We start from the raw sequence: 18,403 nt of genomic DNA on the forward strand, positions 1-18,403 counted from the left end.
CAAATTGAATTGGATGTAATAGATGGACCAAATCATAAACAGCAATTGGCGGAACAAAATCATAAGCATTGTTACATAATCTTCTAGAAGAGGTGTACATAACATTAAATTACTCTACTACATTTTGGACATAAAAATTAATTCGAGAGCAACTGAGAAGTGAATAAAATTACTGTGAAACTTTCACCGCACAGAGAAACATTAAACGTAGAAATCTGCGCGTTTTAACAAGTTCTCTGACCTTTGTTAAAGACGGAAAAAATTCTTCATGCAGGAAGCAGAATTATTTGTACAATTTAATTCATTGTGTTGCTTCGACAAACGATATATTAAAGAACTTTTCTCAGTTAACTACATCAGAGGAAAGTAAATGTTCGTGACATAACAGAAACATAATATGCATCAGAAAGAATGGACAAGCTAGTGTCATGCCTAATGGAGAACTGCTTCGTCATACAGGTTTTCTTCAGTGATTCAAGAAATATTCGTGTACATCAGAAAATTAACCTTTTTATCAAGAAACATGGAGTGATCTGTAAAGTCAGTAAATGATAATGTAGTATTATGTTAAAATCAGTAATCATATTATATGCAAAGCAGAGAAACGACTATTTTCTTCATCAGAGAGTGAAATATGGTTTCAAAATATTTATGCGTAATGAGGTGAAATTCTTTACATCTGTCATGAAATAAAAATTCATTTTGCTTTCTTAATATAAACACAAGATAATTGATCAAGAAACAAAACGTCATTAAAATTGACTAATTACAGTATAGATTTCTACCTAGAAGAAACATGTGGACGAGTATGTGATATGAAAATTAATTTTACAGAAGCTGTGAGGAGTTCAACGTCACGAAATATTGCAAGAATTTATATGTAACATTATTTTTCTTTTCGCACAAGAATGTTATTTTCTACATCAAACTTGAACGGCAGATAAAATGTTTTGTGTAACAGTTATTGTCTACGTCAAAAATTCAGCGGGTAAATAAAATGAGATTTGTGTAACAGGAAATATAAAATATGACTCTTTGCAAATGACGAACACGAAGCACATTACTGAATTGCATCAGGATCTTCTATCAAGCCTCAACGAAAATAAATAAAAGAAAATAACGTAAAGCGAGAGCAATAATTCGGAATCCTGGATATTGGACATAATTTCATTGATAATTTACAATTTTTCCATAATCATTCAGGTAGATTATGATAAAAGCGTCAGGATAGTCAGAATATCGTCGAGTTATACCAGCTAACCCAAGGAAGTCTTCTGGGAAGAATGTTATATTTACTCCTACAAATATAATTGCAATTGTGCTTTCAATCATTTTGGGGTTTATAGTTAAACCAGTAAATAGTGGATATCATTGTATGAATCCTGCTATAATAGCAAAAACTGCGAGAAATATGAAAGTCTGGCTCAATTTTTAAGATAAAAGATTCAGAGACAGCTACTTACACGCATTACGCCATAACTGAAATTAAATTCTCTCTTTGTTCGTAATTAATATTGAAGAAAATTCAAACACCGAGCAAAGCGTCGAGGGAGCAAATGACGAAGAAGACACTGAACAAATCAAATTTAAACTCTGCTAAATGTACAAGCCTCGTCGAATCCGTAATTGCTGTGTATGAATATTCCGTTTCTAAACTGATTAGAAGACTTCTACAAGAATTGCAAATGTCATCGATGTGTTGTGGAAGTTCTTCCCCCCCGACAGTCTCAGTCTCTCGCAGCGGACTTAATGAAAACCTCCACGATACTTTTGAGCCGCTCAATGTTTATTCATAATAAAAATAAACTAGATGTGTTTCTGTTGGAATAACTTGACTTGGAGATGATGCAAGTAACATGGACCAAGATTCTTGCACAGTTCAAATCAAATAAAGTGACAAACGCGCGAAGACAAAATACATTTAGTGCAAGGCCTCTGAAATAATGTTGCTTGTGTTTATTTCAATTGTGTCATATTCGAATGAATACAGGAGGTTCATGTGTTCCTACAAGTTATCACTCTTCAAGAGATACGTCTTTCAGGATTACAGACTACAATTCATTCATCGTGAAGCGGGAAAGACATTGTCTTCACTGAACATAGGAATCGACTCATTCGCATTCTTGCAATTATTTATTTTATGTTGCATTATAAGTAATTGATTACTGGAAAATATTGGAATTGTACGTTATCAAAGTCATTGCAAACATGTATAACCAAGGATTACACCTAATTTATCTGGATAACTGGGTAACATGAAGAATTTTCACATGTGTAATCGGTAAGCGCGACTATATGCAACATCACAAAGGCACAGGAGCATTGGATAACGTGGAAATTTGGTAATTGAAAGGAACAAGAAGCAAGAAATGCGTGTAAGACGGAGTATCACATTGAGTCGCGCACTCTTAGAGACAGACTCTAATACCGGTAAGATGTATCGGACTCTTTGGTCTATTATTCAAGTCTGAGAGATTTTAAAATAGTTCATATTTTTATTATCGCAGTCTTTTTTAATGACTGTGAGTGTAATATTTATTTTTGTACTATTAATAAATACTGATATTTAATCGAAGCTGAGGTTTGAAGAGTCTTATGCAAAAGGAGAGGTTGATAGCATTAACGCAAAACAAACGTGTTTTTATGCAATGTGTGCATGGTTGAAGGCACTTCTTGGGTGGTGATAGTTCTGAGATCTTCCTCTCGTTGCAGAGGACTCTTCAACCAGTGTCCACAAGCTGTGTCAACGACCACCGCCGTCTCCTGGAGATACCGAACTCTACACCTGAATTCCAAACTCTTGGACTCTGGGTGCCGATTTCAAAATCGCGAGTTCCTCGGTTACCACGATTATCAGAACGTAGCAATTCTGTCTGCTTTGTTCTCTAATTGGGCAAGTCAGTGCCGGATACAGGGTGCTACTCCAACAACTCGTCCGAAACGTGGACAACATTCACACAACCACGTGAATATTTTAACTCAGTGCTTGACATTTCATGTTCAGAAAAATATATGCATAAGCATTTCAAAGACGAAATCCACGGTCGTAACGCTAGGTTATCTTTTAAACCAAGATCTAAGAAGAACTATCATAGTAAGTATAAGACTTTTCGTTTCAGTTCAGAAACATCACTGTGTGTGTTATACTTTCAAAACAACCTGACTAAGCCAGAGGTATAGATGAACAAAATTTGCCAATATCCCTATTTACGGAAGGTTTTTATCCCTGGATCTGGCACTGAACTCGCTTACTTTCAAGTATTTACGTGAGAGGCCAAATCAAGATGAAGAATCCACAGTTCACGTGCACTGGAACTCAGGTGAAGAGTTTGTGACGGTGGTTCAGGCCAACATAGTTACATTCCAATTATTTTGAGCATTGCACAGCATCATTGTATGACACATCCAAACGTCATTACAATTTGAATATTAAAAATTTAAATTTACAAGGGCTTTCGATGAAATTATACATATTTTCTTTCGTCCAGAAGAACGTACAGGAGATTGAGTACGAAGAAGTTGAATATATGCTGAAAATTTATAATATACCTTAAGCCAGATCTAGGAACAGTTACAAAATATTTACTTATATTGGTAGATCGATGACAAACCATAAACTTCTTGACGCTGAATTCAGTTATAGATTCCGAAGTGTAACAGTGCCTCTATAGTTCGTCGCTTTAATTTAAAATCAATCTTTTCATAAAATTATTCATATTTTTCTAATGTATTTGTTTCAATTCAATTTTACTTATGAGTATTGAATATTTCGAACACTAAAATACTTACTGATGAAAAATTTATAGAAAGAAAAAATATACAATATTTGAGTCGTTGCCAAACGCAAATTATTGACGTAAAAATATATTGTCAAAGTATATAGTGGAAATGTTAAATATAAAAGTAAATCTTTTTATAGTTGATTGTCTTTATATGGAACTAGAAAGCAATGACTTCTAAGAATTTGCATTGCAATACGCTTCGAAATACTTAATATAATTTTAAAATAAATCTTACATCGTTCATCAAGTTCCACAAAATTCTATCGGCTCTACTTTAATATATACATGATTGTTAGTAAAGGAACAGTATAATCGTAAGCAAATGAAGCATGCATAAGTTTGTAATGACGAATAGCATAAATGTTGCTATTGCAGAAAAAAGAAAGATGACATCCTGTGTTTGCAACTATGTAACGTTTCGCAACTCAGTACAAGTGTCTGTAACATTATTCCTATGTGCTTCTCTGACTTTTCATTACAAAATGAAATCTCCCTAAACAAAATAGATCGTATGGCCACTTATTTCTTTTAATTGTCCGCAGCAAGTCAGTGCAATTACAACCACCGCAAAATCGGTAAGCCATCACTTAGTACTTATTTCCTTACATTCATCGTGTACATTTCAGTACACAAACCATAAAAATCTTTACATATTTTTAATATCCTTCATGTATACAATATGTTATAGATAATGTAACAAGATACTTTATTATTTAATATTCTTGAAAATATTCCGTTACTTCAACATTTCCATATAAAGACGCTAAATTTTTAGTCTCTACTGTAATGTTATAATGTTTTGAATGACGAAACCTATATAAAAGGAATAGGCGAAATATGCGCCTTTGTCTACTAGCACGAATGTTTTACAAAGGTTCGAAATCCTCAAAAGAGTAAGGTCCCAAAATTTGAATCCGACAACTAATAATGATGATGGTTGTCGTGTTGGTGGTGGTATTAAGTACAAAGTAATTGTAATATAATAATATGCTTGTGATAGTGATGGTGAATATGGACTACTGAAGAATTATGTTGGTAAAGAGTTGTATTGAACTTATTGAATTTATGTCTGAATTCCACATAAACTTTTAAGACGTGAGGTACTGTTTAAGGAGAACATAGTATGAAATGTATTTCCGAAGTTCAAGGTTCGATTAATTTCAGGGAAATAATATTGTTTCCTTAAACTGGGGTTACTTTGAACATAGAGGAAACTTTGACCATTTTTTTTTCAGAAAATCATATTTAGGTTTCTACGTGCTGCACTTGTTATAGATGGAGGTAAATTTGGTATGAGAATGATTTTATGATAATTTACCTCCATCTATTACAAATGCAGCATGTAGAAACCTAAATATGATTTTCTGAAAAAATGGTCAAAGTTTCCTCTGTGTTCAAAGTAACCCCAGTTTACGGTTCTCATTAAAGAACGGAACGATATTCAGCTCTAAATTCTCATCCTGAAAACTTAGTTGAGTTCTTTTATGTAAATCTTCAAGTCGGATTAAAATTCTATCAATATTGTACATGCCTGAAATAAAGATAATTATTGTAACAATTAAAACATTTATAACTGAATAATTTGTTCAAGAATGAACATGATATTCTCCTTTATGATCTTTGAAAAATAAAGACATTCTTAAGGCGTTCATGAGTTATACAACTTCTAATATATAATTCAGAAGAGAGTAATGGCTTGAAGTAACACAAGAATAGCAAACATCGATCAAATAGTGGCCTGCAAAATAGGCCTAAACAATTCTAGACGGCGTCTTCGATGAAACTTTACTATAATATAATCACAACTTAATTTCAACACTGTAAATGTATTGAAGACACTTAATTATTTAAGAAAAAAAAAAGTTATAATTAAATGTAATTGTTAAGGAAGACTCTGTAATGCGCATTTGTATCTGTGAAAGACAATGCTCAAATTATCTGAAGCATTTGCGAGTTTCTTCATCATATATTCAACTTCGGAGAAAGATAAGTACCACATACAGTCCACGTTGAGAAGAATTTTCTATCTCTCTCGGAAGTAGCCTATACGATATTGATTTCTCTGAAATTATCTTGAGGGAGTTTGTTTTAACATTACCCAGCCCTTGTACAATCTACCGAAATTACTCGTGCATGCAGTGATGTTGTGTCTAACCATGTTGACTAGGATGTCTGGAAATGCGAGTTCATGTTACAGCAGTCTGAATTATTTACACATGTGAGACCTACCCCAATAACATTAACGTGATAAAATTAATTCAATATTATAGTCATAAAAGAAGCGCTTCGAATTTTTACCACGCAATACAACTTAATCATACTTTTTTAGTCAATTTCGTTGTCAGTTCGGTAGAGTTATGTTTCATTCACAGCTATTAAATAATTTATACCAGAACAGTCATATTACATTTACATGGAACCTGATACTTACAGAAAATTACTGATTCCAAAATTGGCCTTCCAATTCAGTGATATAGAGGCATTTTAATTTCTGAATTGGTTATAATTGTTTATTAATCGATCAGTTTAAACATAATTATTTTCACTGACATCATAGTATGTAATATTTCATCTCTCAATATAATTTCCGCTCCTCATGGGAACCCTGACTCGCTAGTACTCCTATATGGTTGGCTATATGAGGGGTTCACAACCATAGTGGACCAAGTCCTTCTGGAATAATTTTGAGAAATTGAGTCTTAAAAGTTCCTGGCCCATGCTTAGCAACCTTCACCTTCCATAGTGTTTTCCCTCAACCCAATATGAGCAAATGCTGGGTAACTTTCGGTGCTGGACCCCGGACTCATTTCACCGGCATTATCACCTTCATCTCATTCAGACGCTACATAACCTAAGATGTTGATAAAGCGTCGTAAAAAAACCTACTAAAAATTCACCTTCCATAGGAAATACTGCCCTCTGTGGTGTAACAAATGAGTTATGGACTTGGTTTGTTATGGCAGTTTTCTTCATCTGAGATTGTATTAATCCACGAACTGACCACTGGTGGACTCTGTCCGCTCTGTTCGTGAGCCCCTCATATATCACTGAACACAATTTCTGACTAGTAATGAGTCATTAATAATTATTTTACCCAAATGTATTAATCTTACTGACCTGGGAAATATGGCACAGATCGTTAAAAGTAAACAGGACAATCCACTGCTCGATAGCAATCCCAAAGCAGTAATTTACTGCCCTCATTTTTCTCAGAGAGTACAACAAATTTCCCATCAAAATCTCGCAAAGTCCTCATAGTGTTCGGATATTTCGAGTGTCTTCATCGTGGGAAGGAATAAAATGCTTACATTCATTATTATCAGAACGACATTTCGACTAACGACTTGCATTACATGGTGCAAATAACCATGATATTCGTGCCAGGTACACTAATCTATGGTAAAAAAAATCAATTCGTTATTTTTGTTTGCGCGCATTTGTGACTAATAAAGATATAATAATTATCTATCTGTCATCTCGTATAATGGTTGGTTTTGCAAGCATGAGTGACGTCACGCGGTGGGTAGAAGCAGTACTATAGTACATGCTCGCGCATGCGCACTCTCTGTTTTACAGACGAAGCTAACGGCCGCTATGATTTCAGCAGGGTTGCCATACGTACGCATACGACTATAACTGTACGAGGTACGACCGGACTCTGTGTCGTACGCAATTTTGTACGACTATTTCACTGAAAGAAAAAATAATTGGGAACTTATAATGTTGGTTTATAATTAAAATAAAATTGATAGTTAATTCGTACATTTTAGACAAATTTTCATTAGTATGTCCTGGATTAATATGAAAGAAACATGCTTTTAAGGGGGGGGGGAAGCTTTGAAAATCGATCTGGTAACTATGCTTGTCATGCGAGTCAATAATTTGTCATCTTTAGCTCTAGGTTTAACGTATACGGCGCGGTTATATCAAAGTAATACAGGTTCAATTTGATTAACTTCCTTATTTCTTCGATAAAGGAAATCTTTTATCAATTAAATAGTACCGCAGTAGGATTAAGAAGGCTAAACGCGGCGACATTACAGAGGTGTCAGGTTTGAGTCGACTGTAGATGAATTAATTTGATATAATTTTCAGCCGCCGCATTGATTGCCCTATCTGCCGCCTCGCCGGCCAAAGATCAAATTCAGCTGACTTTAAATATAAGAAAGTTGTTTCTAACCAAGCTTCATCGTGCACGCCTTACTGCTATAACAATGTTGATGATGAAGAAATGGGTGGTGATTTGTTTCAATGCTGAATGTCATTGTGGATGTGAACTATAATTAGTAGTATTTTTATTTGGAACTAAAATTTACTGGTATATATATTTATTTTGCGATTCTTTATCAACTGCGTAATGACATGAAGGTGATAATGTCAACGAAATGACTCCAGCGCAAAGTTAACCAGCATTTGCTCTTAATGGGTTGAGGGAAAGCCCGGAAACAACGTCAACCAGATAACTCGTCTCACCCGGGATTTCAACTATGGCCCACTCGTTTCAAAGTCAGACGTGCTAACCATTACTACACATCGGTGGACTAGAAGTATATTAGGAAGTTGAGAAATGTACGACAATTTTATGCTGAAGTACGACAATTTTCATAAGTTAGTACGACGGTTTCGATTCCTTTATCTGGCAACCCTGGCTTTCAGATTCCAGACGACTAGTGTACTTGGTCTCCTGAGAAAAGCTTCTAGTCTCTACTACACCCATTGTTGCTTTTCGTATCAACAGAAAAAAAAACATTTCATATCTACTGTAACTGCTTCATATGATGAGGCTTTGATACATATAAGTTCCAAGCGCTCATACACATTTCGAATCGTTACAGTTCTTATAGTGCACGGATTAGAATGTATACGAATTTGTCTTACGTTGAAATTTGAAAGAAAGGACTTAATATTTACACATTCAATCTCACAAAACTCTCACAGATTCAGCTGCTGTTAGCATAACTTTCGCAACGTTATATTTCTGAAGACATGGATAATTTTATACAGTCAATTAGAGTAATCATATCGCTAACACGTCATTTCATCTTTAAAAACAATTAATTCACATCTATAAGTTCAGTTAGATAAGTACATGGCTTTGCTGTTATTTTAAAATTGGATGTTCATTAAACGACACGACAAACATTTCCTGAATTTGCTTACGGTAACAGTGAATTTAAAACATACAAAACTACACTTTTTCTATTCACTTTCTTCAATTAAAATATATTTAATTTCCCTATTATATATTGTTCATGACCATCGCATTATCCAGGCTCAGTATCATGTTTACTTGAGGTTAGGATTGTATCTATTGTGCAATGTTTCAGTAGGCAAGGAAGGAAAAGGGAAGCAAAATTATTATTTTCTAAATATCAAGAGATAAAATTGACAAAGTTGGAGATTGTATTATATTTCGTAAGTATATATACAAGTGGCCTCTGTCAAATCTTCATCGGTGTATGGAAGAAGTAAGTATCTATAATTAAGGACAAGAAGACTTCATCTGTGGCCACCCGCTGGGACACTGGCTCATTTCAAGAAAGTGAGTATACATATTTGTGGGAAACAGTTGTACACTAGAGTTACGTAAGTTGTAGGCCTATGGAGTTGGCGAGAAAGTGGAATTGGGGACAGAAGTTATCGATCCAACATCCGCTTCAAAAATATTCTCGTCCTCGCTTTGTAGCTACATCACGTGGTGCTTCTCCAAATTAACTGACGTTACCATTATTTTCTGTCTAGTACAATTTTGTTTTGTTGCTGTTAGTATAGAAGTGTCGATAAATTATGGTTTTATCCAAGGTGATCCACGAGTATTTACCGTTACTTACGGAACTTATTTCCGAAGACATTCTGAGCAAGAAATGTCATATAAACATGTCCTAATCGCAACACTTTCAAAGTTACATTAATTTGAAGTTGTTAGTAAAATATCTTTTTTCTTTATTTTTACGGGTAAAAACATTACAAATAGAGAATTAACTATTCAAAAGTGTCATTCCTTTAATTGGCTAGTGTTCTGAATCAACATAAAACAACCTAACATTGAAAAATATTTTTGGACACTAAGGCCCGATTGTATAAACCATTTAATCGTAGATCAGAGGTTAAATTGATCCTTGTTTCAGCTGAACTTGGAATTTTGTGTTGTATAAAGTCTAATCTGAGATTAATTTGTCTCAAACTAAAGTCAACTTTGACTGAAGAAATTTCTCCGATTAAGTTAGATGATCCAAGTTCAGTTATTTTTTTTTCTGTTTGAAATAACGAGTGACAGATTGTGAAAATAAAATATCCATTATTATTAATATTAATAGATATGTTAGGTACATTTATATATATTTCTTTCAATTTCTTGCCTTAATACACAAACAGTCTTTTATTTTATAAGGCTCTATCGTGTTCAGCAGTATCAAATAACATAACCTATGTTTATAACAGCCATTAATTATTAATGGATATGATAGGTACATTCATAAATGTTCAATTAACTGTATTACTAAACGAAAATTGTCGTTTTATAAAGCTTTATTATGTTTAGCAGTATCAAACACCATAACATGATAACAACTTGGAGAACAGTCAACCTTCTTCTTATTGTCCGCCATTATTTACATTGCACAAAAAACCCAGTGTCTCCAACAGAGTGTAATACGGAAAGTCCCCAAAAAGTAGTTGTAAAGTCGCTAGATTTCTCATTATTAACAAAGAAAGATTAAATTTGGTCACTATGGGGTGCTAAAAAGGTCACTAAATCCCTATTTAAGCAATATAAAAGTTAAAAGCAATTGTTGTTGAAAAAGAGTTAAAGTCGCTAGATTGGCAACACTGAACAACCTGTATAACATGGTCCGCGCATCACGTATTTCACCTGTTTATGCGATGTTGCCAAATCCTTTTCACGTGAACTTAGATTGCATTTGAACAAATATAATTTGATCGCAGGAAAGTTTCATACAATAGAAGTGTCTGAAATCGGTTCACTTTTCATCTTCGATCAAAGTTGATCTTTAGTCAGGGAGTTTTATAAAACTGGGCCTAAGACATCCATAATACAGTAATTTTGAACAAGCACTCAAGGCAAACCTACAAGATATACACCACGATGCACACATTCTGGACAGTGGAAAGCCGTGCATCAAAAAGAATATAAGAACACGAACATAAACAAATTCACTAAAATAGTTCAAATACTGTAATTGCAGCTCTTCACATTTTACAATATGCAATTCATTCCATTTTTATTTTTTATTTTACTTGTGAAGACTTGCAAACACACACACACAGATATATATATATATATATATATATATATATATATATATATATATATATATATATATATATATATATATTGTAATTTACATGTGTACTTTTAACTATTTGATAATAAGGGCAGTCACACAAGAACAACTTTTGTATCCTAATTATGTTGGTTTTAGTATGTTTTATTACTCTGTATGCGATTTAATATGCATTGTATATGTAGAGACTAATGATATTGCTAGAGTGGATGTCGTATCTGATGATGTTGGCTTAGTCCAACGAAAAATTCATACGATTTTTAAAACATGTAACGTAAAGGTTTTGTACCTTACATATATTGCAGTAAAGTCAGTGACTGAAAAATAAATATTCCTAATATTCCTAATATAGTGTTCTGAAGCTAAAAATGTGCTTTTAATTGCTTTATACAGATTTTATTTTTAAATTTTTAACTAAAATGATATCATTCTTACGCATTTATCACAAAAATTGTTACAAATCATACGACTTTAGTAACTTGATTCTTTACAGTATAATTATGAACCCTAATGAAGAGTCTTAAAGAATTTACAAGAGTGGCGTGATTTGTGACAATTGTTGTGATAAATGCGTAAGAAAATGTAATTTTGTAGTTAAAAATCGAAAAAAAATCTGTACGAAGCAACTACGGAATTCACAACACATTTTTACCTTCAGAATACCAGCTAATTAAAGAAATGATACTCTTGAACAGTTCATTCTTTATCTGTAATATTCTTTTACTCTTAAAACTCAAGAATAATAGTATTTTACAAACAATTTAAAATTAGTGTAATTCTGAAAATATTGAGAGTAGGACAAATGTTTATATGACATTTTTTGCTGAAATTGTCTTCAGAAATAAGCTCCGTAAGTGACGCTAAATTCTCGTGAAACACCCTGTATTACATTTATTAGATTCTATCTTAAAATATTGTTGTTGTTTAGTCAACTGTCCGAAGACAGGTCTGAACCCCACAAGTGATACCAATAAGGCAACACTTATGAGGCAACTAGGCCAGGAAATAATGGGGTAGGAGGGTCAGTTCCTTTCCCCCTCCATTGCATACATTGCCGATTAGCTGCATATAAGTTATATTCATATATTGGCTAGGCAGGAAGCACTGTGTGCCAGGTTAGCGTAATACTACTGGGTAGCAAGGACAACGATGATGTGTAAATGGTGTGTTTGTGTCAAGGGAAATAGATGTAGGAAACTTAGATGTAATCAGAAAAATTATTTTCCAACAACGTTTCTTCCCAACAGAAATTGAATTTGGACTTAACGGGTTTTCACTCTAGGACTCGGACATGGAAACAATGCGTTTGAAGCTAGGTGTAATCTCTATTGCTAGGTACAAGGTCATAATTTATAAGACTAAATAAATTAATCATATTTAACATCCAGTTATTATCCCATCTACTTTCCCTTCGGAATCAAGGTTTCACTATTCATTTCGTTGAATCTTTTTACATAATACTCTTAATGTCTCGATTTTTACAAAGAGCTGGATTGTTTTACCCACCACTTTCAGAATACTGAATATTGATTCTATTCCTGACATGTGGACATGGGGTTATACTTTATTTCCAAGGAATATTTTTAGTAAAACTCGGATTTCTAAATTGTCTTCTGAAGAAATTCAATGGACGAAACGATCATTGCACGTCCGTAATTCATAACAGACAATTCCGGAAATAATAAAGCTGTTTTCTTGACTAAGACATATTTAAATATTGTTGCTCTCTCCATTGCCTTTCACTTCACTGTAATTCTGATTTATATCTGGTATGTGTATATGGGGTTGTATTTTATTTCAAGAGAAAATTTTCAGAAAAGTTTGGAGCCCTGAAATTCGATTCTGAAGGAATTAAGTGAACTCAAACGATCACCACATGTCCTCTATTCATAACAGAAAATTCCCGCTATAATCAAGCAGATTTCTTGCCTGGGAATATTTAAAAATTATTTTTCCTTTTCATAGGGTTAGTTTAAAGGGAAATCTTGAGTTTTTGCTAAGTATTCAAGTCTGTAAAGCATGTGACACTGAAAGTTCTCAAGAACCTCTGTATCATCTTCTGAGAAGGTATGTATGTAAAATTATGAACCTACATATAATTGTTAGGTTTAACGATATTTTTAGTTTTCTTGTTTTTTGTTGTTTTAAATGTCCTATGAGAATATCTTTCGTTTTATAACTGTAATAACGTATTTTTTCTAATCATGTTGGCATTTCACATTTCTTTGCAGTCTGAAATACAGTATATCACCTCGCGAATTCCTTATGCTCCACCTGTATTCACAATTCAATTACGTTTTTTTGGATTGAATCGTGTGCTCTTGTTATTATTTTCAAATGCATTTACCGTAATAAAATTATTGTTTTCGCCTTTTCTTAATTTGATCGTTTTAAAACGAAAATCTTTTGTTGGAAATAGCATTCGTAGACCTGTGTTTAAGTAAAAATAATACTTATTTCGTAACAACATTTAATATATTTACAGCGGAACTCTGTGTAAAATCTTTTTCTTTTAAGCAACAATTCCTTTCCTGATACATTGATCAAATTTATCTCACAAACTTGAATTTTGTTTACAGTGCACACTTATTGCTGGTACTGTGTAATTCAAGTACACTTACATGTTTTTCAAGTCACATTACAATAAATTATAATAGTGGAATTCTCATAATTATGCTAAGTCAAACTCAGAATACAAATTTAATTTTCAAAATAGAGGTTTTTAAAGAAACGTCTTCATAAATCTGCATTAGACTGAGATAAATTGATTTAAAACTAATGAAGTCTTGATCATGTGTTTCGTATATTAGATTAAACTTCAGTTTTTAATTTCTCAATAAATCAAAAATATGTTTAAAACCGCCCTTGTCACATATAATTTTAACCTTTGTCTGTAATATTCTGTTTAGTTTTTCATTTTCCTTCAGTGAGTGACTTGCCAACATTTTTGTAGAATATATTTTAAGGGCCCACTGCAAGAATGATGGATGTCATTTGGAATACATTTTGCAGGAGAAGCAATTGAAAGTTTCAAATGCTTAGCGCTCAAAGCTTAACTATGATTTTCCCATCATTACTGGACAATGACTATCAGTGTTAATGCCATGTAACTCTCTATGTACATTGTATATGTCTTAAGCTATGCACTGACAGTCTTGGTTCATTTTCGACAAGAAAGTGACCTCCATCATTCTTGCAGTGGACTCTTCATTTTATTACGTTCCTTAAGTTGAAATTTATCGGAGTGAAATGACGTTGTCAGTTGAAAAAATCAGGTAGAGGATCTTTCTTTTTGGAGAACGCTAAGGTATATATGAGTTTATAGGTAAATTGACAAAAAGTATACATTCTTTCCCAAATATTTCCCTTTTTGGTGCATGCGTTTTGGATAACTTTGTGACTAAATTAAGAATGTTGTTTTGTTTGGTGACCATAAGTCTTTGGATTAAGATTTATTTTTTAATACTGCAGACTCTTTGAGTCCCTCTTATGTATGCCATTTGCGAGCTATTAAAGTCTCACACAACTGACAAGTCGTTGAACTCGAGAGGACGCGTCCAGCTGGGACTCTGTGTTATTTGGAACTGTTGTTTTCGCAGGAAACAAAACGACCATCGAAGGAAATGCAAGTGACCATCGCGCGACAGCTGGGCTTAGAGCCCACGACGGTAGGCAATTTCTTCATGAATGCGCGTCGTCGCTCCATGGACAAATGGAAAGACGAGGACCCGAACAAAACGACAGTAGTACCGCACGAGCCATCGGAGCACTCCCCTGGCACCGCCAGTGTAGTGGCCAGCCACGGTCAGGCGCTCCCGCAACAACAACAACAGCAGCAACAGCAACAACAACAGCAGCAGCAACAACAGCAACAGCAACAGCAGCAGCAGCCTCAGCAGCAACAGCAGTCGGACGTATTGTGACATCATGCGAGTTACCCCATGCGAGAACAACAGCATCACCACTTGGTGTTTCTGTGAGAACAACCGCAACAGCGGTTCTGGATTCATAACCTGATCTCGGTAATTTGCTTCACATGGGGGAAGGCAAGTAGCATCTGTGTTGTGTTGTGGGACAGATCTGTTATCAGGAACCGATGTTCATAGCAATTTTGATATCGATCGAAGACTCCCACCCCTCCTAGTATACATGGAGTAACTAGACGTTTTATGACAATTAGTGAGAGTTGTTCGCTTTGGTAGCGAACGGGCGGAACGGGGCGTGGGCCGCGGCGGAGGGCGGTCGTCCTGCGCTCGCGAGGAGACATCATCCTCGAGGACACGAGGCCGACACGAAAAGTTTTAATTTCTACTCTCGGTGAGAGATTCGTGACAGCTGTCGGTTTCCATACACAACTTTGATGATGGAGAAGTTTTGTTTCTTGGAGGTAAAAGAAAAACTCGGCGGAGGACGCGCAAGTTTTCTCCGGAGCAGATGTTGATTTAAACAAGTAAACAAAATAACTTTGATCTCAGGGGTTTGGATGCAAAGGGACACCCCCGCACGGCCTCCAGGAACCAACACTCGAGTTTTATTAGGGAAATCAACTTAGCCTGAGTGTATGTTAAACAGTGGTGGTAGCAGGGGAGTAGGGATATTTTGTAATACCCGTATTCTTGACCAATTGACCATTCCACGATCTCAGCTTGGAAACATGTTCAAATAGTAGTCTAGTCAATTCAAAGAGTCTTTCTTACTTATATTCTAGTCCTGTTTTCTTTTGCTGTGTTCATGTTAACCAGAGTAGGTTGAGTAGGTTCCTTTCATCGAGTTACGTTTGTTGTGATTTGTTACCTAGATCTAGTCTCGCGTCTACATTCCAAACAAGTACTGTTGCGTTCACACGATATGATGATTTGTTGTTATTTTCACGACTGTCAAGTCTTTGCTCACTTGTGCTATGGATCGGCGCGCCAACTCTCTGAGCAATAGCCAGCCTTTCTTGTGTGTTGCTGTTTGTCTTGGTGTTTAGTGAAGTTGCACTCGTACCTCGATCTGCTCTTGACATTCCAGGCCGCTGGAGAGGTCTTTTCGTTCGGTTCTTAATTTATTCCGTTGTTTAACTTGTCGATGTACAGTAATTTATTTGTAATTTATTGAGTTGCGCGTGGTTTGGCGGTAGCAGAATATCTATTAGCGTGTGATTGCTTTGGATTGACCCATCTCTTCTTCTGCGTCTCCTGTGTTGTAGGCTAGCTCGAGTTTTTCTAGGTTGTACATAAAGTGTCGGGTGGACGGGCCCGTTCTCACAATCTCGACCCCTTTCCAATGACTTGCTCTCAACGGACTACATCTCTTGCAATATTTCGAAGGACTAGATCACGATTATTGAGTCAAGCTAGTGATTTGTCTAATAGATATGCACAGTTTTTACATTTTTATAGAATACTTCATTTGTAGCAAGACAACTATATTCTTCTTTTCTACTCATTACAGAAGGGCTCAATGTGTAAAGTAAAAGATTGATTTCGATTGCCGTCTTTTGTTGAACTGTGTTCTACCTTGTAGGCCTAGGCACCGGTGCCAGTTGGCGGACCAATGAGCTAATCCGTTCTGTTTAGCTGTTCCTTCTACCGTTCAATCAAGAGTTATTGAGTAATGGTGTTAACTAATTTAGTACTGTACTATGTTAATAAGTGCACAACTGTACAAGCGTTCCTACAGTGGCAAGCACCGAAAGCACAGCAGAGAGGTCTAGTCAGTCAATACTCCACACAGAATCCCGCCTTCCGGTCCTTGCCATGTGCATTAAGTCTGTACTGTGCAATAATTCTATTGGGTTTTGGTGTGAATTGTATCTTGATAACATATCATTGTGAATTTTTGTATGTGTTAAAGTAAGATGCCGACGCTTCCCTCTGGGCCCCGTCTCGCTGTGACGTCCCACGGGGTAGTCGCCAGCGTCTTACGGATCACACCCGCTCTCGTGAAGTGCATTTAGTAATTAAGTGATACATTCCTTTTAGTGACAGGAAGTTGTGAATAAAAAAACAGGTACAAGTGCAGACAGTGTTGTAGGAAGATAATTTCTTCAACCTAAGTAATAAAACTAAATGATTATGATTACTATTATTATGATTATGATTATTATTACAAACTCCACTTTGAAATTGCCGGAGCAGTCATTGTGATCACACATACATTTATAAACTGTAATGAGACAAATAATAATGTTTAGTGACATTTTGGTGGGAGATAACTGCAGATGGTTAATTTCAGTCGGATGCATTAGTTGTTCAAGCAGCCCTCCACCCAGTAAGTAGTTCGATACTATGCAAACAAACTCGCGCTGTACGTCGGTCGCCGTCGTCGTCGTCGTCCTCGTGCCGTCGCGGCGGCGGCGGCGACCGACGGCCAGAGTGCGGTGCGTCTGTGATCTTGGACGTTTCGGGAGAGCAAGGGGCCAGCAGTCCAACTCCACTGCCCCGAGCTGGTTGGAACACATACCTAAGACTGTAAAGGCAATCAATAATTAATTTGTGTATAATATTACAAGACAGGGTCGCGGGAGTCAGAGTTGACTGCTGCTCGCTTGCTAACTAGGCACTGTACCACTCTGCTATCTGCGTCTCGCATCACACCTGTAAAATACATTTCGTTGTGACAGTGAATAGAACCATAGAGTTAATGAATAGCAGTTTCTGTGTGTTCATTATTAACTCCTTCCCCTCTACGCACGTCCTTGTCCCTATCCTTGCAGCGGTTAAGTTCGTCGAGATCCAGGTAAGCGTTTGAGGGTGAATTACCCAAAAGTGTCAAATTCAGATTATACACCAGGGATGTCGAACAGCGCTCTCGAGCTGTGAACTGCAGAGCCTTCACTCCTCCCTTACCGTGCAACGGTTGAACACAGGTAGCAGGCAGTCCGGGCGAATGATAGTAAACAAAAGCGAAACTGCGGCGGCTGGTACTTGGATAACTTTTATACATCTTACCAAGTGATTAGGAACTCCGTTTAGATTTGCACTTGATGAACTCTGATAAACAAAGAATGTAGCCTACACGAGGATGAATGATTATGCTGATGATGATGATGATGATGATAATAATAATAATAATAATAATAATAATAATAATAATAATAAAAGCCACCGGCGTGGCTCAGTCGGTTAAGGCGCTTGCCTGCCGGTCTGAAGTTGCGTTCGGGCGCAGGTTCGAACCCCGCTTGGGCTGATTACCTGGTTGTGTTTTTTCCGAGGTTTTCCCTAGCCGTAATGTGAATGCAAGGTAATCTATGGCGAATCCTCGGCCTCATCTCGTCAAATATCATCTCGCTATCACTAATATCATCGACGCTAAATAACCTAGTAGTTGATA

General features: G+C 35.7%; 1 protein-coding gene across 2 annotated transcripts in view; it reads left to right on the plus strand.

The window, feature by feature from the left end:
* The window catches only part of LOC138708152 (homeobox protein onecut-like), a 62,144-nt gene extending 44,427 nt beyond the window's left edge, over positions 1-17,717 (plus strand). For both annotated transcript variants that reach the window (XM_069838406.1, XM_069838405.1), the window contains one exon: positions 14,686-17,717. In XM_069838406.1, coding sequence (XP_069694507.1) covers positions 14,710-15,009 — 300 coding nt within the window. In that variant the 5' untranslated portion in view covers positions 14,686-14,709 and the 3' untranslated portion in view covers positions 15,010-17,717. The remainder of the gene's footprint in view (positions 1-14,685) is intronic.
* Positions 17,718-18,403: the final 686 nt, after the last annotated feature.

This window comes from Periplaneta americana, chromosome 10 (genome assembly GCF_040183065.1).
Source record: "Periplaneta americana isolate PAMFEO1 chromosome 10, P.americana_PAMFEO1_priV1, whole genome shotgun sequence".
NCBI classification, from domain to species: Eukaryota; Metazoa; Arthropoda; class Insecta; order Blattodea; family Blattidae; genus Periplaneta; species Periplaneta americana.